The following is a 21,865-nucleotide window of genomic DNA, read 5'->3' as shown; positions in this document are numbered from 1 at the left end:
ATATATATATATATATATATATATATATATATATATATATATATATAGTGATCGCAGCGGGCCTGGCCCCGCGTTTTCAGCCGCCTCTGCCCACTCTATGTAGAATGTGCGTGTGATAACCCGTAAAAACAAATACACGATTGCAATAAATGTAGATGTTTCTTCAAACGTATGGCCCACTTCCGCCTGAAAATGCGCATCGCCTGCTACAGCTGTGGCAACGGCAGCCGATGGGACGCGGAGGGATTCTCCCGAGAAAAGAGGTGCAGCGATGTCTTCTTTGACGGCAGCAACGTGAATGGTATCATCGCTGTATTACGCTCGTCTTGCACTGCAGGTGCGTGCAGGGAGTAAGCTGCACCGATTGCAGGCAGTATTAGACGCGAGCGCTGCACGTCAAAGTCAACACCAACCTCCTTGGTTAACACACGGATCGACCGCAGCAGTTTTGAAAAGAAGACCGCTTTTAGCCGCAACAGGTGGTTCCGCGTTTGTCAGAAAGCAAATTGTTACGCGAAATTCGCCTAGAATGGCAGCAGAAAAATATTCTATAACAAGCTGAGATCTGTAAAAAAAGCGAGGGAATCTGAACTCTCCTTACAACTTGTCAAAACGTCCGCCAGAGAGCCGGCTTCTTGAGTTAAGACTTTAAATTAGCGGTATACCGCGTCTCGGCCTCCAGCACAAAGTATGGGTTTGATTTCCGATGTACATCTTATTCCTTTTTAAAAAATTAATTCTAGGGTAAAGTAAACTTTATAAAATGGCTCATTTCACCGCATTCGCAAGTTAGCGGCAGCTCTAGCCTATAGCTGTGGCAGCGCTTTTATCCACTGACGGCTATAAAGGAATCTTACGAGCATAGTACAGAGACAGTCGTAAACTTAGGTATTAAATATTTACTTGTTATCAGGCTACTTGTAGTTATCTACTTATCAGGCGCAAACAGCTACCTTGTAGTTTAGTTTGTACATTGCAAGTACGCTCGCAGTACGCACGGCGGCGTCCGCCCCCATTGCGCATCCGGCCGCCGCGTCGTCATCTGTCGCGCGGAGTTCGTCATGAAAGTTCGCCCCATGTAGCCTAGGCTTTCGAGTAAAGCTGCGTAGTAAAGAGACGCGGGAACACGCTCGGTTCAAATCAACTGGAATTTTCGTCACCGCGTGACGTTATGGCCTAGCAGCAGGGTATAGTGATAACTGCACGGTGTAAAAGTTGAGTAGGAACGCCGCGGCTTGCGGTGAGTGTAATACCACACGTACCTGTTATTATAGCGCGCTGACACAAAATTCTTGCGAGAAAGCATTCATTCAGAGATAGCGTCTATGTCTAGGCGCACGGCAAAAACCGTTTCAGGGAACCTTTGTCAGGAAGCTGTGTTACACGTTCCGGTAATGTTGTTGTTCACTCTGCTGTCTCGAGTCTTTGGGACCGAGACGTCAATATTATGGGTGACAGAAACTTTTCCTGGAGACCAAAGCTCCATATATACGTTCGTACATTTCTTAAAGTAACTCTGCCGGCATATAGCCACAAGAGCCCATGGATGCTTGAAAGGCAAACTTAACATTTGTAGTTCTGACAGGCGTTTGTGCATGACTGCACGGTGTAACCGCACCCTGTACGATGCGGGCACCTCGTAAGTTTTGTTATTATTTTTCTTCATCGCGTGTTTCGCTGTTCCCGTTTCTGCGATACTGATAACGAGTCGCGTACTTTCACGACATCGTGGCCCTCATTTCATGCCGCTCACTTGATACAGTCATTGTGTAGCTGTAGTTATTGCATTTTATCTGATCACTGGATCCGTGTCAACTACCTGCAACGTTTGCTAACCGGGAGAAGTCTGCGCCGTTCTCAATCTTGTTACAGCGCTGCAATATCAAAGTGAGGTGCGAAGAACACCTTACATATTTTGTTATTCCAGTTCGCGAAGTGGCATGGTTGTCTGACCTATTACGGTACGTGCATCATGTTACGTACTTGTCGAGAAAGCAATCGCGTCACGTGCTCGCACGGGTGAGCATGTATAGTTGCGCCAGGCTTATGCTTCACTGTAAACCGTTCGCTGTTCATTTAGGTCAGTATTACGTGCTGTGTGTGACCATTTTCTAGTTGCTGTGTTACAGTCGAACCCGGATATCTCGAATCTGAAGGGGATCACAAAAAATCGATATATAGCTAATTCGATATATAAAATAAAAAAAAAGTTTACTAAAAATTTTACAAGGGGATTTTTTTTTGTTCGTTATACACAATAATTCGTTATATGTGGGTTCGATATATCCGGGTTCGACTGTATTTAACAAGATGTGCATAATGTTTTTGTATATACTCTTAAACCCGCTCTGCATACTTGCTTTTCCTCTTCCCTGGTGCTTGTATATTCACTGTGTAGTGACGTGAGAACTACAAAACTTGTTCTTTAATGGGGCACAGCTGCCATTTTGCACTTTTACGATTTCTGAAGAAATAGCAAAGATTAAGTCGCAGTAAGACCACTGCACTGTATTCTCCAGAATTTTCTTGCTGTCGTTGCACAGATTCAGTGTGCTTTTTGCTTGTGGCTTTGGTTCATGAACCGCAGTTGCAAGCTCAGCGGACATACAGCGAGCAATACAATTGTGATGTATTGTTTCTGTAAGTCACAGCAGGACGCTGGCACATATAACGAGATTCTTATATAGTTTTCGTGACTAACAACGTTTCAGCAGTGTTATTTTCACGTGATTGCTGCAATCTGTAAAGTTTCTACGTTCTGTTTTTCCGCTAATTTCCACACCGGTTTTTTTTTTTCTTCCGTCGCCTCTTAGGAGCTTCAAGACAGAGTTCAAGCGCTAGAAGGTTTCCGGAATGACATCTTCTTCGCAATTCAGGATATCCAGCAGACTATGCAGAGCAGTCCGGAACGGCCGCCCCAAGTTGCCCTGACGTCTAGCAAGGAACCCGCCAAAGCTGCGTCGGTGCATCGCATCGACTCTCGTGTGCCCTTGGGTGCGTCCGAGTCAAAGTCGTGGACTCTGAATCCCAAGCCACGGCGGCACAAAGACGGGTCGTTGATGACAGCGGTGTGTGGCCGCGCGAGAGCCAAAAGTGCGCCTGTTGGCAACGAACTCAGTCAGGGCGTCGTAGCCAAGCCTACCACGGTTGCTAGTCTTTCGTCCAAGGGAGACACAGCGTCCGCCATTTTGGAGAGTGACAAGCAGGACAGCGGACTTGACTCCGACTGCCGGGACCACGGTTCACGCGAGTCCACGCTCGCGCCCAAGGACGAGTTGCTGACGTTGCTGGACATCATCGACGAGCGGAGCGGGCTGCTCAAGGAGCGCCTGCGCGAGATGGAGAAGTCGAAGGGTTTGGACTCGCTGTTACGAGGCGGTGCCTGTAGCCGCAGCGATGTTCTCGAGTTCCACGAGAAGGAGCTCCAGGCGCGGCTTAGTGAGATGGAGGTCGAGCGAACCAAGCACCGGCTGCATGTGCGCCAGCTGCAGGCGACCATCCATCGCATGGAAGGCGAGCGGATCGCCTGCGAAGAGAAGCTGCAGGCCTCGCTCTCCGAGAGGAAGGAGCTCGAGAAGAAAGTGCACAGCCTGCACATGCAGTACGTGCGTGCAGGCCCCAGCTCACTGCCTCTTGCCAAGTCTGACGCTGACCCGTGGCCCGCGGCTAGCCTGCAGGGAGCGCAGAAGCTCGTTGGCGATGTCGCCAAGGGCATCACGACCGAAGAAGGCAAAGCCAAGGTCTCCAACATACTTAAGGAGTCCAATCTTCTCGAGCTCAAAAAGCTGCTGTTGCTTTACACCCTGGAAAATCAGGCGCTTAAAGAAAAGGCGGACGAGAGTGACCAACACTGGTTCAATAAACTGTCGGAGTGGAAGGCCACGGAGGCCTCTTTGCGATCGGACATCCAGGCGTTGATTCAGGAGAAAGAGGAATGTCTAGACCGCTTCAGGAGGCATCGAAGAGACATGGAACTTATGCAGGCAAAGTACAAGGAACTTGAAATGACTGTGTGGGCGCTGGACAATGCGGAACACCAGAGGGGCTACCGACGAGACGAAGGTGTACTGCCTGTCGGTGCTCCCTTTCTGCGCCCCGCCGCCCAGAGGTTGCCGCGTCCCTGCCAGAGCAACTTTTCATATGGAGACTCCGGCTGCAAAACGCAGAGCCTGCCTCCTCTGCTACTGAATCAAGCAAGAAACAGTCCATTGCTGTCACGCAGAGGAGCCTACGCTACGGAATTCAGACGCAACTCGCTTGCAGAGAACTCATTGGAGGAGGTTGGCTTCAGCAATGAAGGTATGGCGTACGAGCTGGTTGATCCCAGGCACCGCAAGCCTACAGTGTTTGCTGAGACGCCTCAGAAGGCGTTTGCTCCTTACTGGCACGACCGTCGTGTAGGAGCCGCTGTGATGCCCAGCGACGCCGTACGCCTGATGAATCTCGAGGACGACCACGAAGAAGAGCTCAAGTCGGGCCCACAGTCCAACATTGACATGATCTGCAACGAGTTCGATCCGCTCTCCGAAAACGGGAGGCAGTGCGCGAATAAGCCACTGGATTTCGAGGACTCTCTGGATCTCTCCATTCCTTTGAAGCCGAGCCGAGGTTCCGCCTCGAACGCACCCAGGTCTAGCCGTAGCACCCGTCACGTGAACTATCTTCCCCCTGCAAGCAGCAGCTCGAAAGTGACACTGGATCAGAAGCACCGAACTTTCGGAAAGACTCAAAATTAGGCCAGTAGGCGCCCCTGAGTGTAGGCATTCAGTGCCGACATTGCAATATCAGATGTGATGTTTATTCCCTTCCGAGAATTGATTGCACTTGTCGTGGGGATGTCGCAAGCCGCTCGCTTGATTGCGGGTGTGGTTACGATATGCCTTAACAAGTACCGTGCGTGAAGCATTTTCTCTGTATATATGTATGATAGTGTGTGAAGCGTCTAGTTAAGAAATTTTAATTTGCCATGTGTCCCCTGTTCCAGCTACGTTTTCGTGTATGCAGAAGGAGATTCAGCTATGCCTTCTAGAAAAACGCTGGAATTGAAGCTGCTAAAAAGCAGTGTGTCGTCAGCTACACTTTTTGAAGAATCAACCAGTGGAGCAAAGAGATGTCCCTTTTTCCTAGTTCTAGAGTGCTGATGGAAGGTTACATTTTTGCATTAAGGTCGTGATTTCCGTGCTTCACCTGAACGCAAGGCATGCCATCGTTCTGATGTTTTCAAGAGCCCGAAAGGGATACCACGTCCACCATTTCGGAGATTCACAAGTAGCAGGCGTTCAACTTTTTACCACATGTCTCGTGGGCAAAGACAAAAAAAAGAAAAACATGTCCGCTGGACACCCTACATAGTTATTTGCGTTTAGTCACTGCTTAATTCATTTCATCCGTAAGATTGGCATTCCGGCATCGAACCTACCGAAACGATGTTGTGAAGTGTCATCTTAGTACATGAATCTTCAGTAGTCTGCTTTTGCCTAAGCAACCTCTTTGGAAGCATATTGCATAGCAAAATGTGGTCATTCGGTTGCATTACTGTCCGTAAGCCATGGTACCTTGATGTGTGGCCCACGCTCAAGTGAACCCGCTTTGGCGTTTTCTTGTAGCATATTCGCTAAACTTCTCGACCCGTATTGGCAAAATAGTTACGCTGGAACTGTTCGTAAGACGGGCGCCAGCCTATCGTAATATTAGCGAACATATTAGCGAAGACAGCCGGTCAGTGGCACATAGCTCTTAAAAACGAAAATGTTTGTGAATGACCCTTCGCACACAGTCGGGGGACATTGACCTGCTAGTCGGGGGCACAGCTAACTCCTTTGGACCCAACCTGAAGTAGCCTTCAGGTAGGGTCCTCAGCCCTTAGTGAGAAGTGGGGAAATTAAAAAAAAAAAAAAAAAAAAAAAAAAAAAAAAAAAAAAACGTGGCAGAGCTGGCGTCTGCGCTGTGAGAAACGAAAATTCGGTAGAATAAGTGTGCATTTGAGTTCACCCGCGGAACCAAATCGCGCAGCTGTTCAGGATTACTGCAGTGGCTTCGGGAAGGATTGAATGCCAGCGCGTTCATGGAGCTGCCCACTGTGGCTGTTGGTGTTGTGTTTGTTACTTGTGTGCGAGGTGGTTTGCAAAAATTCTTCCCTCCCGTGGTATTGCGGGTAATTTGATTTCCACATTGAAGCAGTGCTGCTCTTCCTTTTCTTTTCTTGTGGAAGAGGGAACCAATTCAGTCTGCCGTACACAACATAGTTGTCTCCGTGCTTGTTTCCATTACATGCATAAAAACTCATGAGGAGCTCACAGTTCGTAAAAAGATAGCAAAAATCGTGATAGTTTCCCGCTTGAGGAAGTGTGTACGTTCTCGTTCAAATGGGAAAAAGCAGTCTTGTCTCGTGTCGGTAATGGCTTATGGACATGGCGCCTTGGAGGCGGGCGCAGTGTTGATCATCAGCAGCACGTGTGGTTGCCCACTGAAGGACCAACTTGGGGCTCTTTGTATTACTCGCTGTACGATCTGCAAACCATCCACTTCGGAAATGCGTACAACACTTCGCCTTACTTGCTCTGCCACTCTAAAGGTACAAGTTCTGCCCAGGTTGGCACTTGGGTGCAATTTCTTAGGGACCAGAATTTTTTTTCCCCAAGTTTAATGAATTGCTCCCCGGCTGCAACGATTTTTCAGTGCAGCTATAATGTTCACGGGACGTAAATTCTACAACAGTTGCACCTCGTTAAGCACGCCTTTCTTGCGCACGAAATAGGCCTTGCATTGTTATGCTTCGATTTGTAGCATGCATTTTACCATAGAACGCTGTCTTGACGGTGGCAGCTGTTGTGCAAGATGCTTTACAGAATGAGCATATCAACCTAATTATATTCGTGCCTTCTTTCGAGGCCTTGCATGCGCAGCTTTGAATCACGGTGCGTCTCCTCATTTTTAGTCACTGTTTTACGCGTTGTTCAAAGTGCAATTTTACTGTCAAAATTACTCCTGCCATGCATTAGCGGCGGACTGCGTGCCTTGTTGAGGCGTGTTCGCGTTCTGTACGACGCAGCTGTTTCTTCGAGCGCAGTGTGCGGCGCTCTCACAATGGCAGCTGCAGGGAATCAGTTGCGTGCGCACCGTCGCCCACCCATGTGGAGCGGCCAAGACGGGATACACTTTTTACTTTGGCGAGTGCCCGCCGGCGCTTCCTCATGCTTTGTGTGTTAAATGAGGGGATACTTAGTAGAAATAAAGTTATTAGCTTTTTTTTTTCAGTCACGAATTTCCAGTGTTGGTTGTCTTCATTACATGCATGAACAGCTCTGGAAACCCGAACACAATAGCATATTGTGGTGTGACAACATTTACGCGCCGCTTTGTCAAAATTTACATTTGTGAAGCGGCTACGTGCCATGGTATATTAAAATATCTGTATCGCGCCTGATAATGTATCCGCGCATAAGTGCAGTTACACCACACTGCTATCCTGAGCTGGCTAACGTTTTGATTCCGCCTTACGCGCTCGGCTACTAATGCCTATTGTTAACAGCAGTGATCTTGTCTCGTGCCAAAAAGAAAATTTGGCAGATACATTTAAGACTGTTTACGTGTGGGAACGCGAAAGCATTATAGTCGCTTTGGTGAAATTTTTTTTTTTTTTATTCTCCTGCGCTTTTCTTGTCCGCGCAAGCTCTCGCCTAGGTTTTAACTGCGCCTCGGAAAGGCCAAATGAAAACACGCCAAGCGTCTCATCGCGCTCGCTTGCCCGCGAGTTCATAACTCGAAGAATCGCTCAGCGATATTCAATTCGGCATCAATGCTTTTTTATTTTATAGGCTCATGACGTGGCGCCGCCTCCTGCCCATTGGCTGCGCTGTCACATGCCCAACGACACGCGCTAGGCCACACGTTTAGTCAGCCAGGTGACTGCGACGTGATGTGCGCAATGACGCACGCACTAGGCAGACATTAACCATAGCCGCCGTGGCGGCGAGGAAGCATGTTAGTCCTGCACCCCGGAGGCCCGAGTTCGATTGCCACCCAGACCGAAATTTACCTAATTTTCTTTTCAAAGGCTATAATTTACTTTGTTTACAAGAACCTTCTTGAGAAATTTGACGTCAATTCGAATATTTTTTTTGTGGTTTTACTCTTTGCCGTCGGCCATTTTTGGTACCATCATTCGGTCACGCCGCCGACTACAACGCCGGATTTTCGCGTAATGGGGCATATACTGCTTTCACAATAATAAATGAATAAAAAAAGAGGTGGAACAAAAAATCGCAGTTCGGCCCTAAAGGCGAAGCATTGATAGCGATAGCAAAGTATTACAACTGCGCGAAGTAAAGTTCCTACTTATCTGCTGTGTGACTACTTCAATTTCTAATTAAATTAGCAAGCGTGGTGTCACGCGCGCACAGGCAAACAAAAGTGGATTTCACTCGATCGCGAAGACACGCTGTCGCAATGCTCGCGCGAGGCAGAGAGCCGGCCTGGGGAATCGAACGCTTCGTGCTGCCTCTCGCTTCATTGCCTTCTCCGTAACCATCCATCACCAGGCGAAAACAGAGCACATGAAGCGACTAGCAATATTGGCTCGCATAACCTTTACACCCTCCACGTATTACCTCTATGTGGGGCGCGCGAGGGCTAGAGGAGGAGACGTGCGCTCAACTCCACCCTCCCTCCCCCGCTTTCGCGCGCTCTTCAGCACGTGACTTCTAACATGCCCTAAAAATTACAGAACACTAATATAAATAATCTTCGTGTAATTAGACAGCGACATTTTTTACAAAGTTTATTTGTCAAGCTACATTTCTAACAGCAAGATTGTGTGCGAAACTGCGGCTATGTACTTTCCGCATGCTGAGCGGCCGCTGCTTGTTTACAGCTTCACGTAGAAAATGGAGTGTTGGCCGCTTATTACCGAGCAGAGGAGGCGATTGCTATTATTTAGGGCCTCGTTGAAGGTTGCTTTGTCCATTTTGGTTGAACACGGTGCCCCAACGAACACGCGTAGCACATCTTCGACGCGTGCGCCAGTTCTGCCGAGTAAAAAAAAAGTTCAGCCATAGAGGTTCCGCCGAGATGCGCAGAGAGCAGGGCCATTTGGTGGCAAAACCGAAAAACCAAAATGCCACGTGACTGCACTATGAACTCTGATTGGCGGACACGCACGCGCCGCGCCGCGCGAGGGTTTTTTTTTTTTTTTTTCTACTCTGAGTAGAAGCGCGCGGGGGCGCGATTTCGTGATGGATCCTGCTGGGCGCGCGGCAGACTGAGGCGCGCGTCCCACCATCCGCACGTCAATCGCGCCTGAAATCGCGCCATGCGGTTCCGGCTTACCACTGGTTGCGCGGGAGGACCGCGCGCATCAAGCCAACATCGTTCTCGGCTAACCCTCGCACGCTTCGCCTCACACCCATAGCGTACGGGGCGCTAGGATCTTATGGCTTGCCCTACCAAATCCTGAACAGGGAAGAGGAGAGGCAGGCCAACACGATAATTCGAACAGCTTTCAAGGCGGCTCTGGGCCTGCCTAAATCTACCTCCACGGAGCGCATGCTAGCTTTGGGAGTACACAATACTTTCGACGAACTGAGGCAGGCCACTCTGATGCGACAGAGGGAGCGCCTCAGCTTCACAAAAACTGGTAGGGCAATATTGGCACGACTTAATATCCCAGCATACCCGATTTATCTCACCGAAGAGGCCGTACGAAGAGGCCGTTAAGTGAAGGATCCCTCCTTCGGTGAGATCCAAAATTACAGTAGCTCCAATTCCCAATAATATGCATCCCGAGTACAACAAGGAAAGGCGCAAAGCACGCGCACAACATATTCAATCGATGTACTCCAATAACGCTAGGTACAATACGTACTACACGGACGCAGCTGCGTATGCAGAGGCTACCGGGCAGCGCTACCAAAGGAGGTACGCCCTGGCAGTCGTGAACGCGATCAGCCAGCAGCAAATTAGACAGTTTTAGTTTAGCGTTAGCGTAATAGCGGGGCTACGGGAAATAGCGTTACCGTTCCGCAAACGAACTTTGCAGAAAGAGAGTTTTAGTATAGCGTGATAGCGTAGTTTACGTGCGGGACGCTATTCCATTACGCTTTGAATTTCGCATACACAGGGCACCTAATTCTATGTGTGTGTGCGTCGGGAAAGTGCGATAGGCAGCGCAATGGAAGCCAGGAGCGCGTTATATTTTTACTTCACATGTCCGTCGATCTGCAACGAAACAGACAAGCAGTACAAGCTGTCTACCATAGCCTCCGAAATCCTCCCATCTCAGAGGCCATATGCCGTCGTCGTGCCTATCTCCCGACTTTAGCGACAGATGGCGCTCGCATCTCAGAAAAAATTTCTCTCGTTAGGCTTAGGCGTGTTCAAAACGAGAAGCGATCTCGAAAATTCCTCAAGATTAGCCATAACACTCTCTCGGCGAAGCGGCATGAGACTAAGCAAAAGGCGTTTACGCAGTCATTTGCTGCGAACGAAGTGAATTCTACAAAAACAACGCCAAATTCAGTTCGAAGCGGGCGACCGGAACCGCCGCCATGTTTTACGTACACTACGTACACCACGCTAACACGGTAACGTTAACTCTGAGAAATAGCGTGCGCACGGTAAACGGTATGGGTCGGTTAGCGTTCTGCGCATGCGCACTTCGATCCCGCTATTCCGGTACGCCCGCTATTCCGGTAACCACGCTAAACTAAAACTGTCTACCGCGTCGACCACGGCGGGCTCCCCCACCTCGGCCGAAATGTTAGCAGTGGCGATCGCGCTCGCTCACGCGGAGCGTTCAGAAAGGGACTCGGTCGTGGTCACTGACTCCCGGGAGACATGTTGCATGTTTCTTAAGGGGCACGTGACTGCCGCTAGCCTCGCGATAATCCCCAAATCGTTCAACCACCGCCATCGCCTACTCTGGTGCCCGGGACATGCGGGGGTACAGGGGAACGAACAGGCTAACGCTTTAGCTCGAGCGTCTACTAACCGAGCGATGGCGTCCTCTTCGAACCCCAACCCCTCACACTATCCCTCACAAAATCCCATCAATTTAAATGTAAAAGACATCCTTGCTCATCAGCGCGGAGTCCGCAGAAAATACCCGCCGCCTCATCCACAACTTAGCGGGGAAGAGGCCGCCGATTGGCGCAAAATACAGTCCGGGATATTCCCCCATCTAAAACTGCTAAATGCCATGTATCCCACCCGCTATAGGGCCACGTGCCCTTGGTGCGGTGGCATACCTACACTAATACATGTGACCTGGGAGTGTAGTAAGCACCCTCATAGGCCCACTAATAATATCTCAATGGAGCAGTGGGAGGCACAGCTCGCCCGTTCGGACTTGGCAGGACAAAAGTCCTTAATTAGCCAGGCCAGGCAGGCGGCAGAGGCCAGTGGGGCCCTGGACTGAGGGGCTCCGACCACCGCTATACTTAAAATATTTTCCAGCCAAATAAAGTTTCTATATATATATATATATATATATCGCACTTGGACTTTATACGGAACATCACGGCGACGTCGACGACGATGGCTGAAATTTGCCTAGTGTCCATATCGGCTATATCAATAAAAGGTGAGTGATTTGTATAAAATTCACAAGCAGCAGGAACCGCCATGTAAATAATTTTAGCTATGGACTACCAGAAGGATGAACTCCCACGCCAAGGCAACGAATCCCCATAGCGCGAGTTTGGTTCACTTGTGTCCATGTTCTAATTTCAGGGCATCATGGAGACTTCAAGGAATACGTTGCGGACATTTTCTTTCGAGCAGTGCAGAGCCAGTACCGTTAAGCGACGAATACGTAGGAGTGCGATGTTGGAACATATCGATTTTTGTATGTCGTCTACCTATTCATCCTTATCCTTCAGCGCTACTCGCCTCGCTGTATCTGCGTGGAGTCTTGGCAAAAAAAAAAAAAGAGTTAACAGATAAACTTACTTGCATCGTACGATTTTTTTCGCATTCAACTTAGACGCATGTTGTGGTCATGCACAATGCGCGGTGGTCGGCCACGCTACTCAGCTCAGAACTCCTAGACCAACTTTGGGCCGTCCAGCGAGCCATGGATGCCGTGCGGGAGCAACAGCTCCCAGTGGCCATCTAGGCGGCCCCAGGCCCGGGTCTCCCACTCGCCGGATTTCAAATAAAGTTATGTCACTCAACTTAAACGCAGTGTATGTGGGCTGGCTAAAGGAAAAAGAAAAAGTTCTCTGCCGGTTGCATCTTGTTTTTTTTTTTTGTTTGTTTTTTTTTGTTTTTGTTTTTTAGCTCATTGAGTCGCTGACCCTGGCGGCGTCTCGTGTAGTACAGCCGCTACAGCTGCTGGAAGCAACCGCAGTGTTGAACGAGATGGAAACTTGTGTAAACATTATCAAAATGAAGTGACACATTTTTTAATACTTCATTTTGTTTTGAGTGTAACACGGTGCACGTCATAGTACTTTGAGCTTAATGTAAAGTCGCTTCGAGTCACTCTATTCTAGTCCACTGTGTACAGTGTCATGCAGTTGCGGGTTCATTTCGTAATTGTTTCAAAGCCTGCATTATACCTGTGCCACCTTTCCCGCTAAAGCATGAAATGGTGCGAACAGTTCTTCATGACGCCAGCACTTCTCCAGAACTAATGACATCGTTGTAGGCGCCGCATGCCGCAACTACTTTCCGAACATAGTTCGTAAAGAAGATCAGTATGTGCATGCGGATGGGTCTGTGTCTTAGAGCACCTGTCGATCACATACACAGCCACTACAACCGCCACTCGCCGTTCCAACTCAGCGTGCGCACGCATGCTTGCCTAAGCCATAACCACAAAGCCCACAGCCTGCGGCAACAGTCGCAGTCGAAACCAGGGAAGCAGATGTCGCAGAGTGAACATCTTAGTGCATGATGTTACGTTCGGCGACCAGCGGGGGCAGCGAACTTGCAGTATCTCCTGATTGCCTGTGACGAATCGCTTCGGGAAGCTGAAAATCGTCCCACGGGAAAGGTCAGCGGCGACACCATGCCTATAGACACGTTTCAGAGAATGCGTGGTTACTCGATGCCACCCGGACGCCGACCGCGACGCTAGGAGCAAGAAACTCTTGGAAAAGGGCCACTTCTACGACGCCTTTTCACGGCGCTCGACCGACCTGCTAGCCGCCAAGGCCGTTCTCCAGACAAACCCGTCGATGGCTGGCCCTTCCAGGAACCCAGACGCGTGAAGCCGCCTGTCTTCGAGTAGAGCTCCAAGTCGGGCTAGTTGGTTGACATGCATGGTATAATTTTTTAACTGCGCTAACACACACGGACAAGGACGAGGCAGACAAGACGTCAAGACAAAAAAAAAAAAAATTATACCATGCATGTCAACCAACTAGCCCGACTTGGACTCTACTTCAGTGTGTTTCTTTTGCAACGGGCCACATCTTGCCTCCGGGCTTTTTCTCTGATTGTGCGCGTCTGGCGTCCATAGTAGCGGTGTGTGTCTTCAAGGCAAGAGTATCAGCATGGCATCTGAAACAAAGAATATTTGCACCGGAAACGCAGGGCCTGTTTGGCTTTCTTCAACCATCGGTTGGTCACGCGCGGAGGGTAAATCGCATCATTCGGTCAGAGTGGTGGAGGCAAGCACGTTTCTTTCAAGACTGCCTTTACGTTGCATGCGCCAAAGATGATGAAGAAGCTCGAAGGATTGACAGGAACTACAAGGACTGGAAGAGAGAAGCAGACAAAGCTACGGAACTGTTGTGGTCGTCTTTTTCCCCACTATTGCCAAAGAAAAGAAAAAGGAAAGCATGTGTATCACAAGAAAATGTCATGTGTGTAGATGGTGCGGAACTACCGGAGCACCTTAAAATGATTTTGCAACCGAAATTTTGCCACGAACCGGCGTCTTCCCCCACAGAGAAGCTGGCCATGGCAAGAGGCATCTGCCGTCAGGTGCCGGAAAACGTCCGCCTGAGGTGCACGCAGAAATGCAAGTCCTCAGGAGTGCACCAGGAAGACAACATGATTCGGGGAAAGCTAAGCAGCTTGTTGATCCCCTGACTTCTTCTAATTTGTGCCTTCTTCAGTCCGATAAGGAAGGGATGTTTGTGGTGGTTCCAGAGGAAGCGTACTTGGACAAGGCCCGTACAGCATTGGCAAAAAACTTCATTCCCGCCTCTGTGAAGTGTAAAAGGATTAAGGACAGGGCTATGGCCCTTTTGGAGGACCTGAACCTCAGTAAGTTACGCTCGTGTATCAAGACCAGTACCGGGTTGACTCTACAGCTGTTTTTTTGTGTGAAAACCCATAAGCTTGGCTTGCCGTTACGTTCCATCGTTTCGGAAAAGGGTACATGGCAGTACATTGTGGCAGGGTTCCTTCAAGAGCACCTCGCTAATTTAGAGATAGCGGATCCGTATTTGGTGCCTAATTCTACTGCTTTGGTACGCTACCTAGAGAAGAAAAACCCAGGCGGGTGCAAAGCTTTCAGCCTAGATGTTGAGGATTTGTTTTATGCAATACCGCAGGGCGAACTGATGGTAGCAGTAAAAGAGTACATTACGGAGTTTAATGATGAACATTGCTTTGTCTTGCAGTGTGGCGTTTCCCTTGAGGCTTTTTTTGGAATTACTGGGCATGTATTTGTCGTCCACATATGTATGCTGGCGAGGGCAGCAATACATCCAGAAATCAGGGGTGTGCATAGGCTCTAGGGTGGCCCCTACCCTCAGCAACATCTTCCTGACTAAAGTGGATAGGGCTGTTAATACAACAGTCTGTAGTATGGCTTCCCGTGTCTTTCGTTATGTCGACGATTACCTGATTTTTGTAGATGGAAGTAGGCTTGAAGAACTGTCTCTTCAAGTAAAGGAAGTTTTTTGTAGGTCGGGACTAGGCCTAAATTTCACTACAGAACTTCCCCACGAAAATGAATTGCAATTTCTGGACATACGTCTGCGTTTTGAGTTATTCCATACATGTTGGTTTTATCAACCAAGGTCCCATAAGACCCCCCTCAATTTTTCCTCCAGGCATTGGAAGATTGTAAAGAGTGGAATTGCCTTGTCGTGCATAGATGCAGCATTACAGAAGTCATGCTCCCACGTAGTAACGGAAAGTATCAGTTTCCAAGTGACTAGGCTGACGAATGCTGGATACCCAAAATTTGTAATTGGAGCAACATGTGAGAAACTAGTAAGGAAAGTTAAAAGTAGTGGTGTGCACTCACCCCGCACTAATAAAGAAAAAAGAGCGTTTGCTGTGATTCCGTACCAGCACAAAGTTGCACACAATTTGAAGAATGTAGCGCAGCGGTATGGGGTAAGCGTCGTATTCTCAGCCCCTCAGAAAATGTCGCGTTTATGTGCTAGAGTAATGAATGTAATTGACAGGGCATCTAACCACAGCCCTTGTGTCTGCAAGATTGAGCATAAGCAAGGGTCAACCATGGTACCCTGTGCCTGCGCAGTTGTGTATGAATTTCCTTTTTCTTGTGGGTGTGTATACATCGGCCAGACGGCTAGGTGTATTAACGTTCGGCTGAAAGAACATAAAACAAACAGCACTTCAGATGGTTATTCCCACGTGGCTAAGCATTGTAATGACTGTAAAAAACTAAACAAGGAAACTTGCCTCCCACTTCTTAAACAAACTAGAATTTTGTACCGTCATAGGGACCGTAGTACTAGGGAACTGTTTGAGGCATTTAAGATAAAAACTACACGTGGGTGTGTAAGCGAACCTTCGGTGTCACTAGCTGATTGCGAGATGGCGTTTTTACATGCTACTGTGTGACGTCAACGTATCCATGGTTGGATTGCCAATCAGATGTGTTCATTTTTCTCTGTATTTATGTCATTTTCACCCATTAAACATTCAGCAAGGTCGATCCACATAGGTCGCGAAGCTTGGGGCGAAAAGCGGTTCAGAACCAATTGTCACCGACATCAGCAAGGGTGGTTATAGGAGCAGCGATTGAAGCGCGACTATGTTTGGAGGGAATAAACACTGGGAAAGAAAAAAAGCGTTTTTAAATTAAAGCGAGGCGCAGTTACATTCATTCAACGAAAATAAAATTCCTAATTCATTGTATATATGCATGGCGAGAAAAGATACAACTGTATTTTACTAGATCATTATCAATATATGCCTTTTTTCAGTGCCCACCGTGAGAGCGCCCATCTATAACGGCGGGCGTTGACGCCGCTATCACTTGCAATGACATGCAACTCTTGGAGTGCGTGGAAAGGCGCGCTCGTAAAGTTCACCTGTTACAATACGCCCCCCCCCCCCCCCCCCCCTCATGTGTGTTGTGTTGCATGTCGACGTTTGTCTGAATTAGGTGACGCGGGTAGTTTTATTGTTTCTTAACCTGTGCAGTCAAAAGTAGTGAGTTGCGACCGTCAGACACTTGTTTACTTTAGTTGTTTTCGTGCTACAGCGCTGGCCGACGGGCTTGGCGTCCGACTAAAGGACGAGCACTCTACGCAATCTACGCCCAAAGCGTTCGTCGGCCTTCAAAGAAAGTATGTTCTGTGCAGCGACGCGATTTCGACACACGTACGGCTGATATTTTCCGGCATCGCTTTTCGCACTGAAATCTCGGAACGCCCATGAAGTCGAATGGCGGGGCATTTGAATATACAGCTCTAATGGCAGGCCTCCGAAAACAAATTTCGTGCCTACGAGAACAAAATGACGTCACTTCTGTTTTTGACGGATATGACGTCAAATTATTTTTTTTTTCCGCCGGAAGTGTTCCCTCCTCACACAGATGGCGCTAAGCCCCATGAACCGCCAGTAAGCAACCATGTTGTGAACGTACGGGCTTCTATGGAAGCTTCGCTACCAGGTATATTTACCTTGCATTCAGTTGCGAGTCTGCGCACGTCTTGTCTGCCTCGTCCTTGTCCGTGTGTGTTAGCGCAGTTAAAAAAAAATTATACCATGCTGTCTACGAGTGTTTCTGTGGGGGAGTGAGCACTGTGTGCCCGAGGGCACTTCTCCGAATGTGTTCAGGGAACAAAGGCTCCGGGGGATTATGCGCACCCTCGCCTTCCAGGCGGACCCTTCGGTGACTCTCGACGCTCCGATTGGATGAAGGTGGGACCGCAGCTTATCCAGAGGGTTTTTAAGCGGACTTGTGCGGCTCCCGAGGGCTCTCCCATCTGCCCTGCTATGTAGTAGTGTGCTCTCCTTTCAGCTCCTTCATGTAGCTCATGCTACGAGAACAATGTATGGTGCTCCGTACTCCAGCCAGTACGTGCATCTCCATGTCCTGTAAATAAGTTTTCCTTTCCGATGGAAATAAACCCCCTGTTCCGTCTACCCTACCTCTCGGCCTCGTACTCTTCGCGAAAGAAGCAACCCTCCTCGTCAACTCTGCTCGGACGACGGCGTGGGCCCGTTAAGCCTCCGTGTGACCCCCGGTGGCAACACTCCATTTGCTAGTAGATACAGCGTTTGACCGCTGGCGCCACGCTGCGCCGTCCGCGCGTACCGCGTTTCTGGGTGGTTCCGTTCGCCGAGGGCGCTCGAACGCAATCATATGGTTCGCACGAATGCAACCCATCGAAGCGTGGCTGTATGCCTGAGTGGTTACGGCGCTCGCTTCGGGATCACGCGTACGCGGGTTCGAATCCCGCCCTGGCTAGAATTTTTTTATTAACATCACGCTTTTCCCTTTTTTTCCCTCTCTGTTTGCCAGCGCGGTCGCTTGAACCCCGGTGCCACGGCGGCAGCCGTGGTGCCGGGCGCCGACGCGAAGCGGCGGTCGTTGGGGTGTTGCGGAGCGCAGCGTAGCAACATCCCAAATAAAAAAATACTGCTCCAGTCAGGTAGACTGCTCCCTCCCTGATAGTGAGATTATATTTGGATCATCAAAACAGTGATGCGTTTATAATACCACCGATCCCAACAGCAGGCTAGTCACCACCAGCCCAGCGTTTTCTCCGTCAACGCCTCCTCCGTTCCAACGGCGGCGGCTCGAAACATGGTACGCGCGAGTGGCGCAGCGTGGCGCCAGCGGTCGAGCGCTGTACCTACTAGCAAATGGAAATACGCGCCCCGGTAGCGTAGGCCAGCTACCCGTTACGAGACGCACCGGCGGCGTAGGCTAGAGAGCGACCCTCAGTTTGACGTCGGACACCGAGACCACGACTCCCAGCTCCTACAATGCCTCGATTTAAGGCTTTGGTAGCCATGCTTGGCCACCGTGTTGCATAAACTTCTGTGTGAACGGGTGGTACAATGCGTTCTTTTGGGCACAGCCGGGCACTTGAGCAATACGTTGATGTACAGCGGTAAGCACTGTTAGGGTGAACACGCGAGCGCGTGGCCGACGGCACTATCAGCGCCGCGTAACAGCCATCATTGGAAACATTGCACATGCGCAGCATGTGCTTTGCGAAACACTCTTTCCACCGCGCGCATCACGTCATCGATACGCTTGTTCGTCGTCTGCTAGCCGCATTTTTTGTTCGCTGAGCTGATACCTTCTGCATTTCAAGGTCCATCTGGATTGAAGATTGGCGCGTGAAGGAAAAAAGTGAGTGTAAGAGGGATAATTATTAAACTTTTTATTCAAGAAAATTGCACTTTTGCAATTCAAGTTAAACAAGACCATGAGAACAAATATAAAAACATGAGCAAATCTAATAGCGAGTCATGTGACCACTTACAGCAACGACTGCAGCTATTCTGGACGGTAACGAGTCGTAAAGTGATCGAACATATTCCCGATCGGCTTTCAGCCTTTCCCACTCGTTGCTGACTTGCGCCCACAACTGGTCCGAAGTCGCGGAATAAAGGGGCTTCCTTGCCAAAGAAGCTTTCAGACGGCCCCACACGTTTTCTATCACATTCAGGTCCGCTCCTTTCGGAGGCCATTCCAGTAGCTGCATGTGCTGCTCCGCCTGGAACTCCTTGACAGCCCGCGCCGTGTGTATCGGTGACCGGTCCTGTTGGAACAGGTCATCACCGTCTGGGAATAAACTGCTCGCATATGGCAACAGCACATTGTTCAAAATGTTGCAGTATTGTTCCGACGATAAGTGTCCACGTATACGTTGCAGGGGCCCTAAACCATATCTTGAAACAGCACCCCACACGTTCACACTCGATCTCCCACTGGCAGAAACACCTTGCACGTTGTCCGGGTCGTTCCTGCGTGGCATTGTGACGTTAACTAAAACAATTGCTTTTCAAAGCAGGAAGTTTGCCTCACCGTGTGCCTGGTAGTCTCCAAACACGCAATCTTTGGTCTTGTCGCGTCGAAAACGTCGACTCATCCGAAAAGATGACGCGACCCCACTCTTCTGATGTCCATGCTTCGTGCAGCTCAGCGAACTGCCGTCGTGCGTCCTTGTTTGCCGCCGTTAGTAGTGACTTCTGCGCTGCGACGCGACTGCGAAGGCCCGCAGTACGCAGGCGACGTCGAACAGTGGTGTCCGAAACGTCCAAATCCAAGTCCTCGCGTATTGCTGGGGCTGGCAAGAAAGGGTTACGAACAGCAGCTGCAACTATGAGGGCGTCTTCATCGTCTGTGGTAGCTTTAGGGCGTGGCGCGCGGGGTGCATCCTGAATGCGACCTTCATACTTGTAGGCTTGAATTATCCTGTTCACAGTCTTCAGGGGCCTATTAACTAAAGCGCCAATATACCGCTGGGAATAACCTTTCAGGGAAAGATCGACAATTGAGCGCCGTTCATCATCGGGAACCCTAGCCATAATACGATCTGGCGACAGAATGAACGGCTGCGAAAGATGTTTGGTTGTTTTATATACGGCGTTGCATGCACAACAACTTTGAAGGGAACGAATAGACACGCCCCCATAGATATACAAGTTTTTTTTGTCTTGTTCTGTTCAAGCACAGATGTTTAAAGAAATCTTAAAATGCAGGATGCATGGGCTTAGAAAACAAAAATGCGGCTAGCAGACGACGAACAAGTGCATTCATGACGTCATGCGCGCGGTGGAACAATTATTTCGCGGAAGGCGTGATGCGCATGCGCAATGTTTCCAGTGATGACCGTAACGGGGCGCTGACAGTGCCGTCGGCCACGCGCTCGCGTGTTCACCCTAACAGTGCTCACCGCTGTACGTACCAGCGCAATACGTACCAGCGCATGGCATGAGCCAATTGAAGCGAAATGCTCATTAGTAGCGATGCCGTCGCGCAACCTGTCGTCAGCACGTCACCTTCGCCGCTTTTCCGTGGCAGCGCCAAGAGCGCAGCCTGTGGGATATAAAGTTTGTCATCATTGTCGGCTCGGTGGCTCACTTGATTAATTGAATAATAAATGCGCTGGCTCAACAGCTATTTTAGGAAGAGTAATGAGTGGCTAGAGGCCTGCTCAGTAGACCCGTTTTCTCGGCATACTCTGGAGTGAGTTCTGTTGGGACTCGGGGTAGCGTTTGGGCCGGTGATCCTTCAGCCAGAGGGCTGAGTACATCCGGGAGTAAAGCGAGAGAAGAAGGGTTTATTCTACATATTTACAGTGGCTCCAAAGATGGAAGCTCGCTCCATGGGGGAGAACTTTGAATGTCTCGGCTCACTACATGTCTGAGCACATATCAGAACACGTCAGGACGCACCACTGCACCCAAGGAGTCCGCTTATAAAACAATCATCTGCCCTAGTTGACCCGACTAGAGAATCTGATGACCTTGGTGCGGCCAATCAGAGGGGTCGTATTGTTCACAAAACTCCGCCTCTAATGTTGCACCCTCGCCCTCGCATTTGGCGCAACTGCGTGGCCATCTGCGAGACCGAGTTAGTCGCCGTTCCCACGGTAGTAATTCCACGAAGTCGGCCCCTCGCATCAATCGGTCGCATCTCGGTGAACTAAAGCTGCAAACAAGCAGCATTTAGTTCTTGTCCCAGCGTTCATTTTTGTAAATGAATGAATCCGAAATAAAGATTGATTGATTGATTGATTGATTGATTGATTGGTCAGCTTGTCATGGTTGGTGTCGGGCACTGTGGCCAGATAGGCGGCCGCTGATGAAGCGGTTGGCATCGGGGGAAGCACTCAAAGGATGCGCACTGCCGATTTGGGGTGCTGGTTTGCCCGTCACAATCGGTGTCTGGCGCTGTCGCCGTCTGGGCGACGCTGATTAAAGGGCCTGCCTCGATGGAAACAGCTAAAGAATGCGCCCTGCCGATTCGGGACGGAACAGTCCCAAACGGTAACGCGGTACAGCAAGAGCCGGTAGTAGCGAAGGGGAGTGTTTATGTACTGACTGCGCATGACGCGTCCGGGTGGCAGAGTGCGCATTGGACTATTTTTTTTTTTTTTTTTTGAAGTGGTAACCGGCGCTGGGCCGGACAGACTGGCGGCAGTCGGGGTAGATGCCCGTCAGTGCAGGCGGTGGATCCTCGCTATTACCAGGGGTGCAGTGTCTGCACGTGGCCTTAGCGCAGAAGGCCACTGCCACGGCTTTATTCCGCTTTTCTAAAGCATTCGGACTGAGTGATAGACTCCGAGAGATTTTGCCAGCTACATCGTGTTTTTGTGCACACTTGCGGTTCTTTTGAACTTGTTTGTATCTCATATGCCCTTCGATTATCTATAGTTTCGTTTACTGCATTAGCTCAACACACGATACACAGCTGGTCTTTACACTTGGTAACCTCCTTGTTTTTTTTTCACAAAGGTGTTCTCTGTGGAACTCCAGTTAAAATCTTTCCTATGTACGTACGTAACGCAATCATCATCATGCAAATTTCTTGGCTTTCCCGCGAGAGGGCGATACCTTGCCGTTTTATGCTGAACTATTGGCTAGGAAAGTAGGCATAGAAAGGTTAGAAAGGTTTGCATTATTAAAAAAGGAATTTTGCTACTTATGAGGTATGTTTGTTGCAGTGAGAATATTAAGGTATAAT

The 21,865-nt window shown here is 49.4% G+C and overlaps 1 protein-coding gene across 7 annotated transcripts in view; it reads left to right on the top strand.

The window, feature by feature from the left end:
* The window catches only part of LOC119436857 (uncharacterized), a 334,612-nt gene extending 327,359 nt beyond the window's left edge, over window positions 1-7,253 (top strand). For all 7 annotated transcript variants that reach the window (XM_037703866.2, XM_049660039.1, XM_037703867.2 and 4 more), the window contains one exon: window positions 2,814-7,253. In XM_037703866.2, coding sequence (XP_037559794.1) covers window positions 2,814-4,736 — 1,923 coding nt within the window. In that variant the 3' untranslated portion in view covers window positions 4,737-7,253. The remainder of the gene's footprint in view (window positions 1-2,813) is intronic.
* Window positions 7,254-21,865: the final 14,612 nt, after the last annotated feature.

Source organism: Dermacentor silvarum, chromosome 1 (genome assembly GCF_013339745.2).
Source record: "Dermacentor silvarum isolate Dsil-2018 chromosome 1, BIME_Dsil_1.4, whole genome shotgun sequence".
In the NCBI taxonomy this organism is placed as follows: domain Eukaryota; kingdom Metazoa; phylum Arthropoda; class Arachnida; order Ixodida; family Ixodidae; genus Dermacentor; species Dermacentor silvarum.
The sequence above is the reverse complement of the archived record's forward strand: the minus strand, read 5'-3'. Positions and strand labels throughout refer to the sequence as shown.